This window comes from Haliotis asinina, chromosome 6, assembly GCF_037392515.1.
Source record: "Haliotis asinina isolate JCU_RB_2024 chromosome 6, JCU_Hal_asi_v2, whole genome shotgun sequence".
Classification (NCBI taxonomy): domain Eukaryota; kingdom Metazoa; phylum Mollusca; class Gastropoda; order Lepetellida; family Haliotidae; genus Haliotis; species Haliotis asinina.
This window is the reverse complement of record NC_090285.1, coordinates 12,475,465-12,502,876: the sequence shown is the minus strand read 5'-3', so window position 1 is coordinate 12,502,876 and position 27,412 is coordinate 12,475,465. Positions and strand designations below refer to the sequence as shown.

General features: G+C 38.9%; 1 protein-coding gene across 2 annotated transcripts in view; it reads right to left on the bottom strand.

Moving 5' to 3' along the window:
* The window catches only part of LOC137287455 (connector enhancer of kinase suppressor of ras 2-like), a 69,667-nt gene that overhangs the window by 14,840 nt on the left and 27,415 nt on the right, over positions 1–27,412 (bottom strand). For both annotated transcript variants that reach the window (XM_067819762.1, XM_067819763.1), the window contains exons 8-17: positions 25,553–25,812; positions 10,711–11,135; positions 10,151–10,380; positions 9,003–9,097; positions 8,139–8,211; positions 7,936–7,981; positions 7,453–7,604; positions 6,477–6,553; positions 1,929–1,997; positions 532–644 (exon numbers count right to left, since the gene is read on the bottom strand). In XM_067819762.1, the coding sequence (XP_067675863.1) occupies positions 532–644; positions 1,929–1,997; positions 6,477–6,553; positions 7,453–7,604; positions 7,936–7,981; positions 8,139–8,211; positions 9,003–9,097; positions 10,151–10,380; positions 10,711–11,135; positions 25,553–25,812 (1,540 nt within the window). The remainder of the gene's footprint in view (positions 1–531; positions 645–1,928; positions 1,998–6,476; positions 6,554–7,452; positions 7,605–7,935; positions 7,982–8,138; positions 8,212–9,002; positions 9,098–10,150; positions 10,381–10,710; positions 11,136–25,552; positions 25,813–27,412) is intronic.

Genomic DNA, 27,412 nt, shown 5'->3' with positions numbered 1-27,412 from the left:
ATTGTGATCAGACTGTAGTTAGGATTGTAGTACAGTGAGATACTCTGCATGGTGGAACAAGCCCAGTCAATACCCTGGATACTGTAATAGTAGCCAGGGTGTAACTGAGATAGTAATATGAGATAATAGATTTTATAAGACTGCAATATGGCGCACTTGAGTGGTTCTACCAGATCCTATCACTCTACTAATATTATACATAGATGTGTTAAGAGCAGGTACTGTTTATGCACAGTGCATGAGTGAATTTAGTTTTAAGCTGCACTCAGCAATATTCCAGCCATATGGCAGCGGTATGTAAATGATTGATTCTCAAGCAGACAATCAAGTGATCAACACCATGAGCATCAATCTGCACCACTGGGAAGCGATGACGTGTGACAACCAAATCAATGAGCCTGACCACCTGATCCCATTAGTCGTCTCTTACGACAAGCACAGGTTCCTGAAGACCAATTTGAACATGGATCTTCACGCGTATGTTAGTGCACAGTGTATTATGGTGGTGATGATGATGATATTAGGACTTACTCTGTACCCCCATGGGATGGGGTGAGCGTGGCTCTGGCTTGATGAAGCCCCCTGTTGTGATAACTCGACTAGTATCAAAGTTGATGGCTGCCAGGCCCATTTTGTTCATCCATCTGAGAAGAGGCACAAAAGTCTAATCTAATGCATGTAGAAACCATCATAAGACCACCAGCAGTTTGTCAACCCTTGGTGTGAAGCATAAAAATAGCACAATATTACATGAAAGTTTCTTAAACGACTTTTTCCATGACTGATCATAAAACGTCAGATTTCAGATGCTGTTTAGTACGTAGGTTTCAGGACACGTGTCTTATTTACAATTTGTGGACATATCAATATTTTGAGTTTTTGAATCATTCATCGCTGTCATTTGAACTGATAGTAGTCTATTGCAATAGCTTTTTTTTCTCCTCTAATTGTATCATATGAAATGTTGATATGAAACAGAAAAAAGGTGGCGTAGTTTCCATATCTATTAATAACAAGAAACAGTTAATCCAGATCAAGTTAACAGTTAACAGGCAACAGAGGCAGGTATCTCAAAATCAAAGTGAATTAATCTAGTACTTCCTGTTTAGTCAATCAGTGAGTGAGTGAGTGAGTGAGTTTAGTTTTACGCTGCACTCAGCAATATTCCAGCTATATGGCCGTAAATAATCGAGTCTGGACCAGACAGCCCAGTGATCAACAGCATGAACATCAATCTGCATAATTGGGAGCCGATGACATGTGTCAACCAAGTCAGCGAGCCTGACCAACCGATCCCATTAGTCGCCTCTTACGACAAGCAGAGTCGCCTTTTATGGCAAGCATGGGTTGCTGAAGGCCTATTCTACCCTGGGACCTTCACGGGTTGTTTAGCCAATGACTAAACTATCGATAGTCCAACATATACTCTTGGAAACTAATAAGGGAACACATGAAAGAACATGTGTTCCTTTATTCTTTTCCAGGTTTCTTCACAAGGTATGATTGAAATGTCCCTTATCTGTTTCTATGCATAAACTATCAATGCATTGACAGTTTTTGTTTCTATCATCGATTAGTTGTTATCGGAGACTCAACAATTGCAATCCATCAAATGTTTGATGTATCCTTTACCGCCCTATTCAGCACAACTGCAACTCTAGATGACTGTGCTACCAGTACTGCCGTGACGGACTGCGAGTGAGTGAGTGAGTGAGTTTAGTTTTACGCCGCTTTTTAGCAATATTCCAGCAATATCATGAAGGGGGACACCAGAAAATGGGCTTCACACATTGTACCCATGTGGGGAATCGAACCCGGGTTTTCAGCGTGACGAGCAAACGCTTCAACCACTTGGCAACCCCAACCTCCCCACGGACTGAGAGAGAAAGACAAGATGCTGATATGAACACTGCACTGCAGTCACTCACTTGCTCATGTCATCCTGTCTTTCTGATGCAAAGTAGAAGGTGGTGCCTGGGTTGTGTATCTTGAAGGCACTGAAATAACAACACAGTTTACATGCGAAGATGCAAATGACTCATGTCCACTTGTGGCTGTCACATCATCATCGTCATCATCATCATCATCATCATCATTTGATGTACATTCAACAACAGTGCCACCAGTACAATACTTGTATTTGTGTGAGCAGTAGTGTGGTAAAGGCAAACCATTGAAAAAAATCTGGATCTAAATCCAGAAAAAGTGAGTCAGTGAGTTAGTTTGGTTTTACGCCACTTTTAGCGATATTCCAGCAATATCACGGCAAGGGACACCAGAAATGGGCTTCACACATTTTACCCTTTTATAGAATCAACCCTACAGTGAATGTTGTAACCACTGGGCTATCCCATTCCTCCAGAAAAAGTGGATCTAGACACAAAACCTTACTTCTCATACTGTTAAATAATACCACATCAGATGTAAAAATTGACGATGATGAAAACTAGAAATTTATCCATGAATGTATATTTTGTTAAAATAACAAGAATATTTAAATTATTAGCTCTTTATATGAACTCAATACTTTACTCTCCATACAATGTGATTATGAACAGGTGAAATATCTGATACATGGACACCTTAAAAAAACCTGTGATTCCATATTTGGAATGTTCTCTCATAATACAACAAAGCACCATTGAAATATCAATTACAGGTGTGCACTAGGTTCCTATTCCCTGATTGATGTCATGTATTTAGAGTGAGTGAGTGAGTTTAGTTTTACGCTGCACTCAGCAATATTCCAGCTATATAGCAGCTGTCTGTAAATAATCGAGTCTGGACCAGACAATCCAGTGATCAACGTGAGCATCGATCTGCGCAATTGGGAACTGATGACATATGCCAACCAAGTTAGGAAGCCTGACCACAAGATCCTGTTAGTCGCCTCTTATGACAGGCATAGTCGCCTTTTATGGCAAGCATGGGTTGCTGAAGGCCTATTCTACCCTGGGACCTTCACGGGTATCATGTATTTAGAACAAAAACAACATTGATAATACCACTTTAACAGCCATGCAGATGTGCTAATCAAAAGAAGTTAAGGACAGATCATGACACATGAAGTCTTAAGTGAGTGGGTAAGGTTTTACACAGCTCAAAGCAATATCCAGCAATATCACAAATGTATCCTTATGGAGAATCAAACCTGTGACAAGCCAACGCTTTAACTGCTAGGCTACTAATATAACTAAAAGATCATTATGGATTAACATGACATAAAAACTTGTGTTCCTAAACTTCTTTTGAGTAGTACTCTCAGAACAACAGTCTGCAACAATAAATAAACTCAAGAACGATATACACCTGCTCCTCAAAAAGACAAGGAGACAGACTGAAATAAATAAACGTAACTAAAACAACAAGTGTCTGAATTAAGACTCATATTTTGATATCATACCTAAATACTATGGAATGAGGTTTCTAGTATTTGAGTTAACAGGCAACAGAGGCAGGTATCTCAAAATGAAAGTGAAATAATCTAGTACTCCCTGTCCAGCGGTCTGTAAATAATCTGGAGTCTGGACCAGACAACCCAGTGATCAACAGCAGGAGCATCGATCTGCACAACTGGGAACCGATGATATGTGTCAACCAAGTCAGCAAACCTGACCACCCGATCCAGTTCATAGCCTCTTACAACAAGCAGAGTCACCTGTTATGGCAAGCATGGGTTGCTAAACCAGGTGTCTCTCCTTAATTTCCTGACATTTCCTAAAAGACTGCATGTGATTACTGATTCAGCCCTCAGCTTTATTCCAGTTACCGTCATGCCCCGTTTGACCGAACCTCAAATATCTGGAAAACTCACGTCTAGAACAAAAATTCTTTTAAATGAATTCACAACATTGTAAAATTACTCACTTGCTCGGAAATCTGGTTTCCGTAACTGAACGGTCATTTTTAGTGTTACAAAATGCTAAATTATATGCATTTTCATCTTGTATATCCAGATGGCTGAGCACTTGTCAGTATGTTTGCACAGGCAAATACCAATTATTATGTTTGCCTATTATGACTGTTTCTTTGTATGTGTCTTTGTACATGTACGTGTGGTCTGTGGTTCAGATATCCAGGAAATTCATTTATCTGGACAATTTCAAGAAAAACACAAGTGTTCAGATAAACAGGGCATGACTGTATATGGTCTGTAAACACTTGAGCCAGACAATCCAGTGATCAACAGCATGAGCATCGAAATGCATGCGTCAACCAAGTCAGTGAGTCTGAAGACCCTCTCCAATCAGTCAACTGTAACAACAAGCATGGGTTACTGAAGACCAATTCTAACCCAGATCTTCATGGGTATGTATGGTTGTGACAACTAGATGGAAATATGACACGCTGCACAAGTGAGAAGACACAGTCACAAGGTTGAGTCTTAGTTCAGACACCGCATAATGGAACTAATGTTTAGGATGATATTTGAACAGACCACAAATATCCAATGAATGGAACACAATTATTCAGCTGACAAAACCCTGTGAACCTCCGTACTCACCTATGCTCACTGTATGGCAGCCAAGAGTGAAAACAGACATATTGTAACCATGGCAACATGACGACTGACAGACACACAAATACAGCTGTCTAATACGCCATAAAAAAGTATACTGAACAGTAAAAGAAACGCAACTTTTGTGTGTGTGTGTGTGTGTGTGTGTGTATTTTTTGTGTGGGGGGGGAGCAATTTTGAAACAGAAGACAAACATGAAAATTTATTTTTATGAGATATCATTTTTTCAAAACAAACATTTCTTTTGCTGTTAAGTCTATACAGCTCTTTGTGTGTGTGTGTGTGTGTGTGTGTGTGTGTGTGTGTGTGTGTACAACTTGTACTTTATTTGTACAAATCATTTTTACTATTTAACTTTTTTTCAAGGAATGTCTGAGGAAGCAGACAAATTCATAAAACCTGTGAAGAGAATATATTTTCCTTTAAACTACAGCATACATATAGATGTTGTACAACAGATTTCAGTCTGCTCTTTATAAAAGCTATCAACTGAACAGGTTTTAGGTCAACAGTGTAATGGAGATACTGGTATTCAAGGTAACTGCAGATGTGTTGTCGTCAGTATTGTGAAACTGCAAATAAATTTCAATGATTTAACTTCCTCATCTGATGTCTGGCTATCAAACTGGCAGATCCAGTCTGGAGAGCTTTGTTGAAGAAGATGAGTCACTGTTTGCAGTCAAGTCCTGGAGCTACAGTCTGATTTTTGGGTGGGGTGACTGGGATTGTTTTATTTTTGAAGACTAGACAGTTCTCAGCTGCACGTGTAGTTCTTATACACATTATTTTTACATGCCAGCCCAATTATATTTCATGTTTTACAGATTTTTGTCCTCAGAAAATCTAAAGGCAGGAAGGAAACAAAATACAAAATTACCAAAGTAATTTTTTATTTTCCAGAATACATTTTTTTGCGAAAATCCAAACTTCCTCTGCCCTGCACAAAATGATTAATTCCAAAATCTTGTTTTTATTCTCCACCAAAATGCAAAGTTATTTGCACCCATATTTACAAACGCCCCTTACTCTACTCACAGTCACCAATCTTCTTCTCACTGTAATGTCAAACACAAGGTCAAGGCTGTTTGTCTCACAGCAGTGCATTGTAAGAATAAATATATACCCAGCTTCACTCAAGTATATGTGTTTCTATAGTTTCAAAACAACAGCAGCCAAAAGAGTTTATATTTGTTATGGTCTGGCGGCAAGGGGACATTGGACATTATCTGACACAAAGCATAAACATATTGATATAGCTTTCTTTCAAATGTTAGACAGCCGTCTTGCCGGGGGCTCTATAATTATTCCAGTATTATGTAATAGCATTGTACACAATGAATCCATGTTGGAAATAAGAAAAGAACCTACATCACAATGGGCACATACTTGAATATATTGGTTACCATAAACCCCTTGACAATTTAACAGTTGGTTGGCTAAATGGGCAGTCTTTCCATAGCTATGGAATATCTACATGACTCATATGTAGTTTTGCACTTTTTTTCTAACAGGACCAAATTCACCTGTACCCTTATGAGTTGATTACACAATGCTACCTATAATGTAACATCTTTACAAATGCTAGTACTTTGGGGGTTGAGTCCCATCCAGGATTTGAAAGCATACCCTCAGAGTGAGGCATCTAATTGCTAGCACACACAGTCAGTCACCTAACCCACTTAGCCACAGTGGATTAGGTGGACATGTACTTGAAAAGTAAGTACTAGAACCTGTACTGTACTAAGAAAGTGTATTCAAAAATTCATGTTATACCCTTATGAATTGGTGAGTACTCATGTACTTTCGTAGACATGAAATGATTATTGACAAATTAAAATGCATTATTGGACATACAGACGTACAGTAACTCACATACAGATGTATCAATGCACTTTGATGCATACACAAAGTCACATTTCAGTGCCACCCACAGACACTATGCCCAACATGGACTTACCTCTTCTTGGTTTTGATGTCGGTGGCTGGTGACACTTGGAAAGCCGGCAGATGGATCACCCCTTCTGCCTTCAGATCCTAAACAAAACAAACAACAGATCAATATCTATGGGTCAATTCAAGGTCAATGCCAGATCAAAAGTTGATCGAGAAACAAAACAAAAACTAAAACTCAAAGGCCAGATCAAAACTTGGTCAACTCTAGGTCAAGGTCAGATCATCACTGGGTCAACATCAGATCCACCACATAGGTGAAATATTGCTGAGTGTGGGATAAAATTTAACTAAAACTTAAACTTAACACCAGATCAAGGTCAAAGTAACACTGGGTTAAACATAAGGCTGTCCAACACTAGATTAAAATGGGATAACACCTTGTCCAAATCAGGTCATTGATACGTCAGCTCTTGGACAACACATGGTCATGGTCTAATTAACTCTGGGTTAACTTCAGGTTGACTAACTCAAGGTCAGGTGAGACCAAAACCAGGTTAACATGAGGTCAACAATAAATACGCCAGTAAAAAATTAACATATTATATTTCTTGGCCAAAAGCTCTTGCATATAAATCTGGTTGGTAGGAAGGGAAAAAAGATTTAAAAAATAACTCTTTTTGTCATGATATTTTATCTAAATAATATACCATGCACAAATCAAATCTAATCTTGGTCCAGCGAGAATGAAAATGTCTTCCCAATGTCAGAGTTACTCCCCGCTAAAAGTCAAGATGCTTACCCATGGCAATATGCCACGAATGGTTGTAGAAAATAATTCCTGCCACATATCATACCTCTAATTACCTATATTCCCCAACCGATACACATTCTCACAGGCACTGTGAACACTGATATCAGATATTCAGTCAGACATGTGAGATTGAGCCCAATTTCCACCTGACAAACTTTGAACTATGACAGTAATGAGTATGGAAGAGAATTTTTGTTTTATGTCATTAGAAAAGTGCTGAAACACTTACATCCTTCTCCTTGTAGTAGAAGAGGTTGGAGGTCTTGAGGATGCACCATCTCTTAGCCCAGCTCTTGCTGAGGATTCCACGAGACATCTTCCTCTTCAGCAACCAACCCTCACAGTCCCCCTTGCCAAGGTCCTTACATGAAACACGGCGATCTGGAGGGAAACAGGTTACAGTAAGAGAAATCCCAGACAGACAGTCAGTCAGACAGACAGACAGTTGGTCAGACAGACATGACAGTTGACCTGAGAGCAATCTGGAGTGGAACAGGCAGACAGACAGAATGATGTTCAAACAGACAGACAGACAGACAGACAGACAGGGCAGTCCCCCTTGCCAAGACCTTACACAATCCTATAGTGATCTGAGAAGATAACAGCACAGATAGACAGAGAGGGCTGTGTACCGAAGTAAGAACATGACAATCTGATGAGAACAGAAAGGAGCAAAATAATACAGGATGAGTGCAGACAATAAGTATCTCACCAAGTCTCTTGGTTCCAGTTTTGGCTCTCCTTCTCACAGTCGGGGACTGAAGGGAAAAATATACATAACTGAAAAAAGGATTTCCATTGAAAAATGACTTTCATCTTCTTCTGTTTCTTACCACAAAAAATCTCATATGCCATCACAACCATACCGCAAGTTTTACACAAAAGATATTAAACTGTACTGTCAACAACACTTACATCAGATACAAAGACTTGACTCTTGTCCACAGGTATCTTCTGGACCACGCCGCCCACCACTATGTGTGTGTAGCTGCAAAAACAGTTAAGCGAAGTGGCCTTATTTCATTGTCTAGTGTTTGACTTTAAACAGTATTTATTTACATCACAGCATATCAGGTCAATAGGACAGGAAAGCCAAATGCGACTGTTCAGTTTTACCCCACTTTTAGCAATATTTTAGCAAAACAATCTCGCAGGACACCAAAAATGGGCTTCATGCATTGTACCCATGTGTGGAATCAAACCCAGATGGTTTGCATGGGTGAACGCTTTAGCCACTAGGCTACCCAACTGCCCCATGAAGTCAATATGTCTTTGAGGTTGACATCAAGCATACTTGTTGTGCTAGAAACATATTCATGATGAATCTAGGATCTAAAATCACAATTACTGGTTTCTTTTATATCTAAAGAACTTGTGCTGCTTGTTGTCTCAAGTAGCTCAAGACGTCAAAACTAACCTGTGCCCTATTTCACGAGATCTCACTTCTAAATAACCATAAATATGACAGACTAACACACTTGTCACATAACCTGATACTCATTGTTGGAATCTCTTGCATCATTTGTTTGTTGTTTAAAGCCACATTCAATGTGGGGGTTTGTAAATATCTGACCCTTCCCAAGATAATCCAGAGATTGATATCATGAGCATCAATATTTACAATTGTGACACAATGACAAGAACCAACCAAGTCAACAACCTTGACCACCAAAACCTCTCACGACAAACATGGGTTACTGAAGATCAGTTCTGACCTGGATCTTTACGGATTGCATCTTCATCATGGAGATGTTAATCTTGACCTCATTATATACTTACCTAACACTCTCCTCACTCTCCTCTTTACAGTCAGCTGCAAAGCCGACATGTTTCTTCTCCTTTGGTGAGCCTTGCTCTTCCTTCAACTTCATTTCCTGCAATACATCATTATTCATCATCATCATCATCATCATCATCATCATCATCATCATCATCGGTAATTATGGTTTGGTATGAAATGCAAGTGGACACTTTTTATCTCTACATCCAATGATCCAATCAATCGCAAACTTTGCAAGTGGATATTTTGTCAGACAACCTAATCACATTGTAAATCACCGATTTTATGCATTTGTATGAAAGAATCTGTCTCTGTAACTGTCAAGAAAATAAACAGCAGAATCCACCCTGCTTGCATAGGGAGGAAACCAATGACCTGTAACAGCGGCCGTGTTGGGTCAGAAAGGTAAATAAACTTGCGGGTCATGATCGTTACCTGTTCACTGCACAGTGATACACAGTGATGCATCATTCACATTGACTACTTCTAGCTGTCATCATGAAAGCTTATTCAGGGTCTACATGCATTTCATGCCAAACTATAATAATTATTTTTCTAGATAAATCACCACAAAACATGATTTACTGGTAAGATATTTTCCTGTTCTGTTATTCATTAACAAAGAATGTATGAATTGTAGTTTAAGTATTTAATCAGGAAAAATAATTTTATCAGGAATATCTTCCAAAAATGTGCTGTAGTACAAAATATATTGTTGCAGTGGAAATTTCTCACCCTGTCATGTTGTTTTGATCAAGAAAACGTTTTACTGACACCAGTCAAAGTTTGAAATTTGTGATAATTTGTGAGAAAAAGAATGCATTTAAGTTCATTTCATGGCATCAACAGTCGTGACTATTGATGAATGTGATATTCACTTTGCACACGATTTTAAAAAATATTGAAAACAATGTTGAATGAAATTTGAATAAAAAAATAGACAACAGACATATGTTCTGACAAACAAAAAACACTTCTTTTGACACGAAAGTGGATAAGAATTACTGGACCACATTTCAAAGATGAAATGCTCATAAGAAAGGTCTATTGTATCATGTACATTTGATGATTAGGGAACCTAGTCCTGATGAGAACAAAGCATTGTATCTGAAATATAACTCAAAATAAGACACAGCTCCACACGTACCTCTGACCGAGAAGATGAATCAATACGTTTAATCTTCATGAGTGTGGGTTGGTCACGTAGGTTGTTGTCTGTGGCTACTTCTGAAACAACCTCTTTGGACTGGGAGTATGGACGTCCAACTGATATGTAGGGGTTCTCTAGAACGTGAGGGGTTGGTTTGGTCACCCGGAACTCTTGCCGCCGAACCTCTACAGACTTCTGGTCTTGGGTCTCCACAGTCTCGGGAGAATCTGGAGACATAAGTCTTAAGACATAAGTGAGTGAGTGAGTGAGTGAGAGAAAGAGAGAGAGAGAGAGAGAGACAGCGAGTGAGCAAGAGAGAGATAGGGTTTATATGCAGCTTTTAGCAATATTACAGCAATATCACGAGAACAACACCAGAAATGAGCTTTTCACATTGTACCCCCATAGGGATTCAGACCCGTGTCTTCAGCATCACGAGCGAAAGCTTTAATCACAAGGCTGTACCAAACGTCCCCAATAACAACCAATGAAGCCATATAATAAAGTTCTAAGTTCAGTTCAGGTGGTGATCTACACTGTCTTGAGTGGTATCTCACCTTCAGACACTGATGCCTGTGGAGACTCTGTAGTGGACGATGGCGAATCAACTGTCATATGCTGACTCACTTTCGCTGCAAATTTCTCAATTCTCTGCTGATTCTCACTAGCTGTGAGTTCCGACATCTCTTTGGACTTGTCGTCCCAGATCTTGGCCACACCGAGTCTGTTCTCCGAGGCTGCCAAGGCAGCCATTGCCGCCTCCTTCTCCGCAGAGTTCACGAACTGTGACTTTGGCCTTGTGGGAGGGTCAAGGTCTTGGATGACCAACGAGGGCCGCTCTAATGTTGGTGACCCGCCACTCACTGTGGCACGGCGATGTTTAGGGTCAACTCCTACAGGAAGTGTAAACTGGGGTGATTCAGAACCGCTACGGAAGACATCATTATCAGTGTCGTTGCCATCTGTGTTCTCAGGGGCGTCTCTGGAATGAGAACATTTATAGTGTCTTTTGGGGATTCACATTGCATTGCAGGATATTGCAGTTCGTGTATGCGCAAGCCTGCCCGCCCGCACGCACGCACACATGTCTGCCTATCTGACTGGGTGTGCATCTGTGTGTGTCTGTCTCACAGTGACTGTTTGTTGTAGTCTGGATTAATACCTACCTAATATTGTAGCACCAAGAAGGTACCAAAGATTCAGTCTAACATATATACTCCTCAAACAAATTATACTGACATCAAGACACACAGCATTTGTTTCTTGCTGTATGGCAAGCACCAGGCAGGGTAACAGCAAACAACATCTCGTAGCAGGACACAGCTGGGGACAAAAAGGTTCTTTTCTAACTGAACTCACTGATGTTTGTTCAAACCTTATTACTGTTATTCAATGCATCATCATGATTATTATGATTTTTTGTTCAAAAATTACATTCAGATAACACCGCAGACACAAGTTAGCTCAAAGGTTCATAAAAAAATATATTCACTACAACATTACTACCAAGCTCTTTCAAGATCATAGTTTGATAAAACAACAAGAATTAACTAAATCAGTTCTCAACGAAAGAATTAATCTCTATTCATCACAGGGTTAGTAGGAGTCACCAAGCGAGCGAGCGAGTTTAGTTTTACGTCGCACTTAGCAATATTCCAGCTATATGGCGACGGTCTGTAAATAATCGAGTCTGGACCAGACAATCCAGTGATCAACAACATGAGCATCGATCTGCGCAATTGGGAACCGATGACATGTGTCAACCAAGTCAGCTAGTCTGACCACCCGATCCCGTTAGTCGCCTCTTACGACAAGCATAGTCACCTTTTATGGCAAGCATGTAGTAGGAGTCAGACTTTCAAAACTATAACACAGGGTTTTACATGATACACAACATGCACCCAGCACACACAAATGTAGAGAAAGGAAGCAGAAGAAAATTCACTGCATCCAGATAGACACGCAATATTAATCACTGTACCACAACACATCGATGACTTTGCTAAGTGTTTGACTGTTTCTTTCACAGTGAACAAGTACATCATTTCATCCATCAGTCCGCAGGATCAATGATTCATTCCAGACTTTAAAGGAATTACAAAAACATTCAGCTCTCTACACCATTACTTCAACTAAATACTTCACAGGAGCCTCAATGTTCGGGATCCTTAAAACTAATAACTTTTAGGTCCCCTGAACCCCTATGTTCCTGAGCTGAGGTAACACCCTCATAAAATATCAGTTGTAGCAATTAAATAATGATATTTCAAAGATCGTAACACCTGGGGTGCATTTTCTAATTATGGCAAACGCTATCCAGTAAGGATGCCATATGAAGAGTGAGTGAGTGAATGAGTTTAGTTTTACGCTGCACTTAGTAACATTCTAGCTCTATGTAAATAATCAAGCCTGGATCAAACAATCCAGTGATCAACAGCATGAGCATCTATCTGCACAAAGGGAACCGATGACATGTCAACTAAGTCAACAAGTCTAACCATCCAATCCCGTTCGTCGCCTCTTACAACAGGCATAGTAGCCTTTAGAGGCAACCGCCTTTTGTGGTTCCACATATACAAGGAAAGATGCAGAGATTGTAATTACACAACGAAAGTGGTCAAAATAATAATATTTTTCAGCATATCTTGCTATGTTCACAATGGCTGTATTCATAAACAGGTTATAGTAAAATTTACTGAAGTGATGAATAACGAACTATGAATACAATGCACATAGCTTTAGGCTGATGAGTGCATTCCTCAAATTATTTCATTCACATGTGTTATACTAAAATAACTAAACTCTGATTAATCAAAAATATGTTTTTTACAATCGATAAACATTCTTAATCCTTCTCTCGATTGTTTTTGATTATTTTCAATTATCAGAAAACCACAACCTGCACCATCCAGTCTTGTCAATGGAAAGTGAAACCTTGCAGATAACACAGTCCATGCAGGAAGATCTACTGTATTTGTTCAACACAAACACACAGAGAACACTTTTGTTTGTATATATATGGCCATGTATTTATTTATGTCAGGTCCTTTCAATGATGTGAGCACATCAATTTCTTTTATCACAAGCTCACAGGGATTCAACCCATAGAAATATGTTGAGAGTGGGACATCTGCTTCATGATAAAAGTGAGTAAACATGAGTAAACATGAGTAGACACACTGAGTCATGACTGCACAGGCTATGCATGGAAGATTTCATGAGAAATCTTTTTATTAAGATTTGAAATTACACGAAAAAGGAAGTGATATTCAGTGACATTACATCAGGATGCATATATCCTTCCTGATATTGCTGATACTTCACATACAATTCATTTGCAAACAAAATCCCACATAACGAAAGAATGCAATTTACACTCTAATCTTATCAGTGAACGTAACAAACAAAGTTGTCAGTTTGATTTGATACTTGTTGATAAAATGAACAAATCCCATCAGGAAAATGGTACCAGAAAGTTACTTTCATTCCACTTAATCCATCCCCACAAACTAACACTTGTTGATACAATGAAACAATGCAATCAGGAAAATAGCACTAGAAAATAATTACGATCCCACAAATCCAACCCTACAAACACAGGCTGGTACAATGAAGTTGAATACCATCAGGAAAATAGCACCAGAAAATTACTCCGATCCTGCATAATCCAAATCAACAAACAAATAAAGAATTTCAGCAATAATGAATTTCAAAGCTTAATTCCAACAACAGAGAAGCTTAAATGCTGAGGGGTTTAACTGTCTTCTTTCACAACATATAAGCCACAACTTTCATTGCAATATTAGCCATATTAAATGCCCAGGACGGGCTGGGACGGGGAGAAAAAAATGGAATTAAGTACTCACATGTAGTTACCCGAATCAAATCGTGCAGCCAAAAATGTAAGAAATGCAGTGTTTTGGCCAACTTTCTGAATATTGAATCATGATTTGACAGAGATTATTATAAAAACCTGAAAGGGTGGCAACAAGATACTGAAACTGATCTCAGGCTACTTAATTTTTCATATCTGTCTAATATAGAGAGTAACACCATTCTGTTAAAACACGGAACAGTTTGTTCCTGTTGTTACTATAAGAAGACTGCTCACTACTCTTACACAGATAAAATACAGTAATTAATCAAACAATACCAGTGATACAAATGTGCATTACATCAATACTGCTAAAGACAAATCATTATCTGTTCTTGTCATTACAGAGTTGTCTCCCTTTCCGGGTACTCGATTCTAGCTGTACCTGACCCGAATTGGAGTAACCAAGTACCCATCGCCGCCCCATGCCCAGGTAATCTGACTAGTTACAATGGTGGCCCAGTCATCAAAGATGGTGCAGCCTGCTGTGTAGAGATACGACACTCTGGCAAGCAAGAAACTTGGGCTTGTTGTGTCAAATCCTAGCTTTTAACTCATGGATTTTACTGAGGCAAACATCTCATATCACTCTACTCACTCACTCACTCTCTCATTCCATCATTTTTCCACTCATCCATCCATCCATCCATCCAACCCCTATCCACCCATCCAGCATACAATACTAAGAGCACTGACATAACAATGCATGGTAAATTCAACACCTTTTGACTTTGACCTATTTTTTTTTTACAGAAGTTCAAGGTGGCTTTGTAATCTACTAAACCGTATCTCTCTACTTCTCACCGTACTCTGTAAATTATTTCTTATAGAGCACTGAAACAATGCAAGTGATGCGCTGTAAATTGTATTTGACTTTGTATGATCTTTGGATTCAACTCTGAAGGAAATAAAGACACTCAGTCAGTCAGTCAGTCAGTCAGTCAGTCAGTCAGTCAGTCAGTCAGTCAGTCAGTCAGTCAGTCAGTCAGTCAGTCAGTCAGTCAGTCAGTCAGTCAGTCAGTCAGTCATCCATCCATCCATCCATTCATTCATTCATTCTGTCCACCTGTCCGTCCATCCGTCTGCCAGTCGATTGGTCAGTCCACCTCTACAACAGTGCATTCAGGTGACTGACATCTGAAGTTATTATTGGCCAACAAGACACAGCACCAAGAAGTCAGTCCCCCTGCATATACCATGCATTCAGTTCCTGTTTACACCAGGGTATATGTGTTGCTTCCTTTCATTCTGGCAGCTCCACAAAAGTCCATACACCTTCAGAGAACCACAGCCTTTTATGAAGAGCATACTCGCAATTCAGAAAATACATGACTACATGTATACACTTTCAGCACACAAAGAATGAGTAATGTGACTGACGACCTCTGACCTCTCCAACAACTACCCCAATCAAGCCTTGTAATGTAAGTATTCAAAGGGCTTTACACTTCGTACTCATGTGGCACATCCAAGCTGTAACTTCAGCACTAAAAACGTACACTTTATACACTTGCCTATCCAACTACTTCAGTATGACAATAGATTGATGATTATTGACAGTCCCCGAACTTTGCCAAAACTATCAAACAAAACGTTAGTAAATAGAACCCTGGGTCAAAATACCTCAACAGCATCATCATCAAGTCATGTTGTTCATAGAGGATACTTAACGACCTTCTGTGTAATACCATTTTGATTAAACGAGTTAATGATTTGGTGAGTGAGTGAAGCGAGTTTGATACAAAATCTTTAACAAGTTGAATAAAAATGGCATTTCACAGAAGCGAGTTTTGTATTCTGTTTATTACTTGCCAACATAAATTGAGTCTGAGGCCTCTCAGTTTTCTGCAAGTCAACCAAGGTCTAGTAAATTTGCGACAGCAGCATTAGCATTGTGACTTCATAACTTGGAATCATTCTGATGTAAAAAATCAAGTAGTATTACATGAGTGTAATATTGCCGTAAAATATTATACTGAAGTATCTTCAACAGGTGAGTAATAAACAATGATATTTACCTTTTCTAAAATGCCTCAACTATGACCATTTTCATTAAGCATTAGGCCCCTGACGTTCTGGCTTAGTCATCTGTGATCCATGCTTGTCGGAACAGGCGACTAATGGTATCGGGTGGTCAAGTTTACTGACTTGGTTGAAACGTCATCAATTACCATTTGTGTAGATTGATGCTCATGCAGTCAATCACTGGATTGAAGAGATCCAACTTGTTTAGTTACCGACTATATATAGTTGGAATATTTATGACTGCATCACTAATAGAAACACAAAACAACAAAATAGTTATTAGACTTTGGACCTACCCATTTGACTTTCCAACACCAGACTCAGATTAATATATTTATATGTAACATCTAAAGAATCCTTACAGAAAATAAAAAAACCCAACATTTTTCAAACCTGGCATAACTATAGCCACTAGTATTAATTATTAAATATTCATCACATCCCACCTTTATATGATTATATTAAACCCCTAGATACAAAGAATTGACAAGGAAAATCATGCTTTGAATTCCGTCCTTAACCAGATGAATATGCTATATACTGATATACTATTCAAACGAAGTTGAGAAACAGACAAACAAAAGTCAGGAGTCCTTTTACATCATTAAACAGTATACATATTCTTGTCAAATATGCCTAAAGTACCAACATTGATGTTTTCTGCACATAGCTTAAAAAAGTCAACAAACATATGTACATAAATCATTAAATTCACTGCAGTCTAAGGTCTAAATTCACTGCAGTCTAAGGTCTAAATTCACTGCAGTCTAAGGTCTAAATTCCTGCGTAAACATGTCTTTATCTACATTTAAGAGAAATATATACGTAGCTGACCTGTAGGTCTGTCTGAGCACCTGACAAGAGGATATTTATGTAAGAAGTGTTATCTGTCAAAATTACTCTACTGTAATGCGCACAGGATCACTCACTTCCTGGTGCAGACATTCCAACATCGATAGTGGCAACGTCAGTCTGGTAGATTATCACATGAGCATCGGTGAAAAACATAGTCTCCCTTTTTTCTCTAGTCTAGGATATACAAGTTCATATTTCATTTTTCCCGTCAAATATTTGTAGAAAGTTATTCTTTATATCTCTTAAACAGTTCAATGTGAATATAGTAATATCTTTAATTCAGCGAGGGCAAATCTACAGGAAAACATCTCTTCACTGCAAATGAAATATCTTTACTGCCATTCTAACACATTCAGTAAGTTTATTAACCATAGCAGTTAATGGTAAAAGGGTGGTCTAGAGCATGGAGGTGTTACAGTACCCAATCTACCACCTCTTGACACATTCAATAAGTTTCTAAAACCTTGCAGGTAAGGTAAAAAGTGGTCTAGAGCATGGAGGTATTACAGTACCCAGTCTACCACCTCTTGACACATTCAATAAGTTTCTAAAACCTTGCAGGTAAGGTAAAAAGTGGTCTAGAGCATGGAGGTGTTACAGTACCCAGTCTACCACCTCTTGACACATTCAATAAGATTCTAAAACCTTGCAGGTAAGGTAAAAAGTGGTCTAGAGCATGGAGGTGTTACAATACCCAATCTACCACCTCTTGACACATTCAGTAAGTTTCTAAAACCTTGCAGGTAACTGGTAAAAAGTGGTCTAGAACATGGAGATGTTACAATACCCAATCTACCCATATAACACCTCTTGACACATTCAGTAAGTTTTTAAAACAATTACACCAGTTTCATATTTGTATGTATGTGTCCTATGCTGGATAAACAAAATATCTGTCCAGAAGCTGATTTACGCATATATATGTTTATGTACTGTATATGAATGTGTATTTTTATGAGCGACTCTGATATCTGCATCTTAGAATCAACAGTAATTAGATTTAACTTAATGTATAATTTAATTTAAACTTTTAAAAGTCTTTGTTAGGTGAGCTTTGCACCAATCCTACACCCTTCTGGAAATATATATTGTTTATATCAATCAAATTCATGACCATGAATGATGTGACAAAACAAGTTTGGCATCTCAGATTAGATTGGTTCTCAAAAATGCCATTCAAATGACTTTGTTAAGTTTGTTGTTGTAATGAATTATCAAAAGATATTATATTAGCCCCAAAAAAGTACTGAAAAGGTACGTAACATTGACCTGGCAAAGACATAAGAGCTTTTCGGATGCACTTTTTTCAAAATCAACCAATATTTTAAGCCTGTGGATCGATATTACATATATTTGCGTTGAAGCCTACAAATATTACAAAAGGTGTTTCTTAGAAAAATGTCATGTTCTTGCCCATTTATACAGGAATACAAAGCAATCACCTGTTACATGTCACATGGTTCAAACATGTCTATATTTAATAAACAAAACTGGAAAACAAACAAAAAGCACTACTTATATAATAACATCTCACGGATGACAGTTGGTAACAGTGCACATACGCATTCACGTTGAACACATAAATCACATGGACTTTGTGATGGTAAGCTCCAGCCAGTCGTGTCAGTCATGTCTGGACTATTAACCTCGCTCTGTGTGTACTACACACATCATATGGATGGGAGCACAGCTGATAACACACTTTGTCATCTGTTAAACCAACACCATAATCATTTGTGTATAACAGTAGAGTACTGTTATAACGAATCAAAGGGACTACTCCCTTTTCATCACAATAGTAGTTTCTCATACATAAAATCTAGAACATGTGGTTTGGACACAAAGGCAGTTTGGTATAGATGACAGCTGACTGCAAGCATGTTTGTGAGATTAGTTCACAGTGCTTGAAAAACCCTCATGAAGATTTTTCTCTTCTGCTTTGCCAACATAACTACAATCAATACTATTACATAAATGTGAGGTAGGGTCACTTTATTGCATTTGTTTTAATTCTGTTAAAAATAATCTTTCAGGGAACCTATTATCTTTCATGGATGTGATTCTCATGAACCAGGACTGTTTGGCAGGTGAGTGAGTGAGTGAGTGAGTGAGTGAGTGAGTGAGTGAGTGAGTGAGTGAGTGAGAGTGAGTGAGTGAGTGAGTGAGTGAGTGAGTGAGTGAGTGAGTGAGTGAGTGAGAGAGGGAGCAAGGAAACACTGTTATTAGCAATATTCCAGCAATATTATTGCAATGGACCAGAAATGGGCTTCCCACACTGTACCTATATAGAGAACTGAGTCAGTGAACTACATGATTGACAACACAATTCAGATATAGTGACATACTTCAAACATGATTAGATAATCCCATTCTACACCCCTCACATCAAGCATAAGCCTGGTATAATATTTCACTGACACTATGACACTGATATTTCAACACAAGCATCTCCTAGCATCAGGTAATCCAACCACTGTTGACTTATTTATCTCTGAGCACTACACCAAGCTCTAATTCCAGCCAACCTTTACCCCCTCAATATTAAGGCAACAACAAATTATATCTTTTCAACATGTATTTTTTATAAACATGACATTCCACCTGGTGAGTGAGTTTAGTTTTTATGCTGCACTCAGCAATATTCCAGCTATATGGCAGCAGTCTGTAAATAATCAAATCAGGACCAGATAATCCTGTGATCAAAAGCATGAGCCGCAACTATGAACCGATGACATGTGTCAACCAAGTCAGCAAGCCCGACCACCCGACCCCATTAGTTGCCTCTTACGGCAAACATAGTCGCCATTCCATCTGGAGATTCCCATGATTACAAACGGACGATGCCTCGAGATGCATCTAGCATGTATTTTGTAGGGAATATTCCTAAACAGAATAAGAATTTTTAAAAAGAAATGGGCACAAAGACTGAAACATCTGACTCATATAAAGAAGGTATTGTAAGATATATTTTAAAAAATCTTAATCTCATTCTGCATTAGATATGACCAAGCTGACTAGTCATTTTCATCCATCGTATACTTCAGTGGACACTGTCCATATGTTAAACCAAAATAAATTGCTTAACTTCCCAAAGATGGTCTGGCTAGCTGTTCTTGAAACGTTGGTAGCCCTACAAACTTCTAAAACCCTTTCTTATCAAATTGCCTACGATGAAAGTTAAGAATTCATTGGGCTACAAATGTTTCGAGAATAAGGGCCCAGGTGAGTAGATTATCTGGCATGTACTTTTGAAATGAACAACCATGTCAGTCGTCAGTCACTGCTGACAGCCTGATATGAGAGGATCTAACACCTTACCTGTGCTTTATGACATTGAGCACACCAACATGTAATCCAAACATACAGATCCTAAACACACATTACTGGTTCAAGTCTCAACAGAGACTAAAAGAGATGTACGACTTTCAGTCAGTGACATACAAAGCCTGTTGAAAGCTTCAGCGTTAACCCTACCTGGGCTACAAAATAACTTCCTGGTTTGAACTTTCTATATATACACTGACAGATGTAAGTAGATTGCTGACACTCACAGGGATTTTATAGAGTTAGTCACTGGTTGTGTTGACAACTAATACCGAATTTTATTAATTTGAAAAAAAATATTCATGATAAATTAATCACTGACCATAAGTAAGTATTGAGAAATGATATATTTAGAACTAATGCATAATATCCTTTGTTTCTTTGAATGATAAATTGAATCACATAGATCCACAAAATACCTTACTTCAGTAATCAACACAATACTTCCCAATGGAAGATAACAGACCTTAAACAATGAGGTTTGTATAACATGAATGGTGTCAGCATAATGTAATCTTGCCTCTCAACGCTTACATACTTTGAATAACTTTTGCCCTTTTTATCTAAATTTATGAAAGCTTGATAATTTCAAATAACAGGAATTTTAATATCTTACTTGTGGAACACTTGACCTGGGTCAGCCGCCATCTCCATATTTATAAAGTCAAATAGTACATGTTACACTGTGTTACATGTATCTCTTATCATGGGTATCTGTCTGACTTGCACTGGATGATGTTAGGACCTGCACTGACGAATTCACTGTTGGTGAATTACACACAGGCATTTTAGAGTGAGTGAGTGAGTGAGTGAGTGAGTGAGTGAGTGAGTGAGTGAGTGAGTGAGTGAGTGAGTGAGTGAGTGAGTGAGTGAGTGAGTGAGTGAGTGAGTGAGTGAGTGAGTGAGTGAGTGAGTTTGGTTTCACCCACTTTCAGCAACACTACAGTAATATCACAACAGGGTACACCAGAAATGGGCTTCACGTTGTACCCATGTGGGGAATCAAACCCAGGTCTACATACCAAGCAAATTCTTTAGCCACAAGGTTACCCCAATGCCCTAGAAGATGTTTTGAGAATTGGGTTACAATTCTAACTACAGATATGAAAAATTCAGCAAACAAAAAGACAGGTGTTTTTATCCAACAAGTAGGAAAAACAAAAATCTAAACACTCAATTTCTCCTGCTGTTAAATTAGATATCTAATACTCAAAAGAAGTTAGGGAACACTGAATTATTTACAAATAAAAACTGACAGGAACAAATGACAAAGACAGATGTGGAAAATTCATTATTTTGTGAGTGTAATGAAATCAAAATTCATCATCAGTTCTCGATATTTCATAACATGATCATGGGGTGATGTCATCAAAGTCACTGGGGTCAAAATTGACAATCAAGGATCAGATGGAACAGTCAGTAATGAGTGTGACTGCCTCTTTCAGCTACACATGCAGCACAATGACGTCTCATGGAGGTTACTAGTGTCTGCAACATGTTCTGTGGGATAGCCTACCACTCCAGAGTCAGTCACTGAGAGAGCTGATGCAGACCTTGGGGAGGAGGGTGGTTTTCTCTAACACGTCTGACCAACAGATCCCATGCATGTTCAATCAGCACAATATCAGGAGAATATGCAGGCTATTCCATTCGAGTGATGTTATGTCAAAGAAAGTCTTTGACTATACTTGCACGGTGAGGTCTTGCATTATCATCCTGGTAAACTGTATTGCAATCTGACAAGGAATCACAAGTGGTCTCAAAATCTCATCCCTGTAACAAACTGCATTTAGATTACTATTGATGACGTAGAGATGTTGACGTCACCAAACGTTCGCCAGATCGTCTATAGACAAGAACTCGCCCGTCGTTGCGTTGCAATGAGAACCTTGATTCACTGGAAAACAGGACAACTGATCATTGCTGTCTTGTCCACTGCAGGTGGTGCTGTGCCCAACTCTGTGATGTGGAAGGAGGCGTGGTCTCACGGCTTGACGTCAGGGTCGGAGATTTCTTTCCCTCAGACGGTTCCTGATTGTCTGGTCCCTTTAGCAGTCCTCACTTTTTAAAGCCAAATTTTGCACACAAAGCCCTTGAAGCACATGCATTTGGAGGACTAGTGAGAGAGTGCACATTTTCAATTTTTCTGGCAGGTGTGTTGGGTAGATCGTAAATCAAAATTTCCATGAAAATGTGAGATTATCCTTTTCAGACTTAAGTCACATGCTTTGTTCTGGTCGTAATGTGTTTCCAGTAACCTTAGACTCACAATTTCTGAAGTCATTCCATGTAAAAATGATCATTTTCCAACTTTAAAATGTATACCAAGAAAAGTATTCCAGAATATCAGTGTTCCCTAAATTGTTTCATCTGTCAAAATTTTCGTAAACAAACTCCTTCATATATATTTTTTTCTACTGACATAGCATTTTCAGGGTATCAAAGTAGTACATATCTGAAATGGAATTGTACATTTTCAATCCACTGACTAATATTTTGAGGCACAAATACAAAATCTGTAGCCTTTAGATTAGACTAACATCTGTTCCTGAAATGGACATATTTCACAGAAAAAATAATTCTCAAATTATAATCATTAAACATGATGAAAAGAAGCCCACAGACATATTTTTTTCAGTTCGTGGGAATCTAGCTTTGCCACATAGTCTAGATGAGAATGGGATTTCTTGGATAAATTTGTTTCTGGGTCTGTATGACAAACTACCTTTAAAAAATCGAAGGACTAAACAAGAAAACAGACTGACAAAACTGTGAGTTGTCTGGACCTAAGCTATCCAGTCATCCAGAAAATCAAACAACTCCAGCCTTTTTAATGTCAGGTATATCACATGTCGTGTCAACTATATCACATGCTTCAATAGTTTAAAAAAATCTGTGGTAGATGCATTCTCTTTCCACAGAGGTTACTTGTCATATCTTTCTACAAACCTCTGTTCCGATACGACCCTTTTACGGTGCAAGTATCCAGGATTCATGATTGGTTGTAATCAGATTTAGTTGTGCCATAAATGACATTGTTTCAAAAGTGATCATTCGTAAGGCCGTGGTAATTTCCGTATGCTTTGTGAAACCTGGAACCTCTTCCTCAGCTCGATGTTTCATCTAGACAGAACTCAGTCATGTAATGGTTAGATCAATGGCGTCTCCATAACCCTCGTTGAATATGGACAAGCTAGCCAATTGATTCTTGTGTGTCACATCAACACATGTCCCCAGCAGATGAGGGATATATGTGTCCCTATCTTTGCTTGCAATAGTCACACTGGATTTGAGTTGGTGTAACCTGTTCTGATTGGATAGAAAGAAGGGAGATAATAGGAGTTGCAATTTTTTGTCACTAGGGGATTTTATTAGAATTGGCAAATATGGCCGTAACAGAACAGAGGTTTGGTTATAAGATATGATAAGTAACCTCTGCGGGAAGAGAATGTTGCAGATGTTGTGTTGTGATTTAAACACACTACTTCCTGTTGATTAACATTTTCTATTGTAATTTGTCTCAGTCAAGCTTGATTCTTTACAGACTGGAATGATGTGGCTGAAAAAATGACGAGGGCTATGACAGACAGACAGACAGACAGATGACAATCAAGCAGAAAGACAGCCAGATGACACAGTCAGGCAGATGACAGACAGACAGAATTCAAATGGACAGACGGAGTGGTAAGACAACCACATTGAACTAGGAAGTTCCACATGGTTGGCAATGGGGAACCCTGTACAATCACCTGCCTATACTACTGAGAGAGGCATGGTAACTCATCTTACTGTGCATGGCCTAAGGCCCAAGATGGCCTAAATTGTCCCCACTTATGTTAAAACTTCCTGTAATGTTTATTGCGAGTTTGGTGGGTTGTGAAGTCATAAATGTCAAGCTGTACACTGTCACCAGTTTGTACTCATCCTGTACAATGCACATCCTTTTTATTCACAAGCTTTAATTTGAGTCAGTGGGGTGTTCAGCTTGTGTTAATGTATATGGTCTTACTCATGTTTTCACACTGGTTATAGTGAAGGGGTGTGGTTACACTGTCTTTGATGGTATAGCGTTAATTACTGGTTATAGTGAGTGACTGAATATGGTTTTGCATCGCATATATTGAAGCAAATATTGTTGCAGAGACACCACAAATGGGCTTCACACAATTGACCATGTGAGGAATTGTAACTCAGGTCTTCAGCGTGACAATCAAATGCTTTAACAACTATGCTATCCCACCATACTAAATTCTGGCAATAATGAGGGTGCATGTTACAACACTGGTAATAGTGATGAGGATACCAAACCATAACATCCAAACATCTTCTGCTCTGACACTGGCAGGGAGACTATCCTCATGACCACAGCAAAGATAACATCTTTGAAAGGCATTTTAGAAGTTGTATAGATGAAAGAAAACCAAGTTCTATTGATTGTCAACTATATTACTGCAAAGGGTGCGATGTTTCAGTGTAGGTACTGACATCGTTATCAAGCACCGTTATCACTTGCTCGATAACAGTGTTAGTACCTGCACCAAAATGTCGCACCCACTGCAATAAAGAAAATGACTATCCATAGAACTTGGTTTTCCCTCACAGCAAAGATGTCCACTCTAAATTAGTCTAATTCAGCTCAGTTAGCATTTTGGCCCAAATCTGATGTAGAAACTAGTATTTTTGGCCCCAAATTAGCTTTTCCAAAGAATCTTCATATTATATAAATATTCTAAGAACCAGTTACTAACATTCACACTTACCTAATCAGTAGCAAGTATCCACATATATACTGGGCAAAGTAAGTTAGGGATGTTGGTATTTTTATGATTGATATTTACATAAGAAAACAGTTCCTGATTCTAATTGAGGCTACAACATCAAACTTGTTATACAAGTGACAAATAAGTAACACATGTATGTAAGAACATCCTGCAAGCAAAACATGGCACACAAGCAGACATGGGCTCACATGCACAAAGGTATCTTAGCACTACATCTACTGAAGTTGGAAAATTCACGACTATTTAGAGCTAAGACCTCTTTGGGCACATGGATTCTGTTTGCTGTTGTTCAATGTCTGAATCAGACAATTCAGCGATCAACATCATGAGCATCGTTCTATGCAGTTAGGACACGATGACATGTGTCAGCCAGTGAGTGTGACCAGCAGATCCTATGAGTCACCTAATATGACACATATTGGCTGCGGAAGACCAGGCCTTCAAGGGTAAAATTACTGAAAGAACATTGGATGCCACTCAGTGACTCAAAATTGCATCCATCAGTTTGCCAAAAACAAAAAATCAAATACATGTACTCACTTCGTGACGTAGATATCCCCTGACGGTGCTGAAGATGTGAACTCTTGTAGCGATGGCCGAGTCTGTTTGGCATCACCTTCACGTGACCGCCTTTTCTTCAGTATCTTTGGCAATGTTGCTGCCTGAGCATGTTGTTTGTTCTTCCGGTTGGGTAGATTCCCGAACGGACTGATGTGACGAGGCCTCTTCTTCAGTAACAGCACAACCTCCTTCGGTTTCTCCTTCAAAGTCTCCACCAACTTCTTCAGTTGCCAGCCAAGCTACAACATCATATGAAAGGAACTTTTTTTCAAAGCAATAATGACAATGTTTACATCAAATCCACACCCTACTTCAGTCAATGGTATAGAGAGCATGATATTGTATTTTCATCTGCCTTGGGAGTACCGTGTATATCCGTGTATAATGCGACCCCCCCTCTACACCACTTGAAAATCAAGGATAAATCATATACCCTGTGCATAAATGCAACCATGGAAAAAGCACATCACCAGCGCCAATAAAGAAGGGTTTTGTCATGCGTTGGTGTTTTTATACGATGCTTTGTGGAGCATATTACTCTAGAATGACCAAGAATGAAGCACACTACCAGTACACATCCAATAAATGCTTGTTTGTCCTGCGTTGTTGCTAGGTCACGTGTGCTGTAGGGACCATCTCCAGCAAACAAAATGTGTTTTCGTTACTGGTTATGTCTGTCTATTTTGCCATGTATTTCAGTATAGGCATGTAACAATATATTTTTCTGAAGGAACAAAGTGATTGCAGTGACAATTAAAGTTAAATATATAAAAATATGAAAGTAATACACTAAATAGATAAAAAAAAATATGAGATGATCTCACTTGTGAAACATGGAAGTGTTTGCTTACTGTCTGCGGCGTTTATATTTCTAACATGGAGAGCGAACCAGCGAAACCTACACAATGTGTCAAGTATATGAACCCCAGTTCTTACTATACGGCACAATCAGTAACCTATTCTAGTGATAATGTATAAGGAGTGAATTGCTGTATCGTTGCATCCGTGGTAAACAGGATTTCCAGGGAAAATGGCTAACATTATCAAGTGAGGGGAAAATGACGATCGTCTAAAAGACCTTGACTCGTCTGTAAAGTTATTAAAATCTAAATATTTTAGATATTTAAATACTTACCTTACCATAGGTCTTATGCATATTACCTCTAGCTTCGCTAAACGAGATCAGACAGTCGTTGATTCGCCATCCCCTCGATGGCTACCTCATGTAATCTACGAATGTAGTCACGGAAGTGACGTGATCTCTCCACTTGCGCGAGAGCGCAGAATCCAAAATTCACTTTTACCGTCAACCGAAAGGTCCGAAGAGTCCAAAGTGGGGAGGAGCATCCAGCGTTGGGAGGGAGTCACCGCCCTATGGTAAGGTAAGTATTTAAATATCTAAAATATTTAGATTTTAATAAATTTTTAACTTACCTTACCATAGGTCTTATGCATATGGCTTCGACAGATGGATGGTGGTGTGGACTCCGGAGGACCATCCCTCAGCAAACAGTGCACATGCATCAGGAGAACTCGGGAAAGCCAATGTCAACGGTCTCAGGAGAATACCTGGAACAGGACAAAGAGCACCCCAATAGAACTCCAAAGAAAAACCGACGCACCCTGGGGGTGAGGTTAATCTTAAGACCAATGGTAAGTAGAAGTGTAGTTACCTAATGGGCGGATGGTCGGGTAAGTTGCTGAGCAACCACCAATGGACCAAATGACTGTAACCCCTCCACGTCTTCAACTGCCAAGTCCCTCAAGTAGTGGGATGCGAAGACAGTTGATGACCTCCAGAAACAGCCCTCCATGATCTGCGGTACTGTGCAGTTCCGA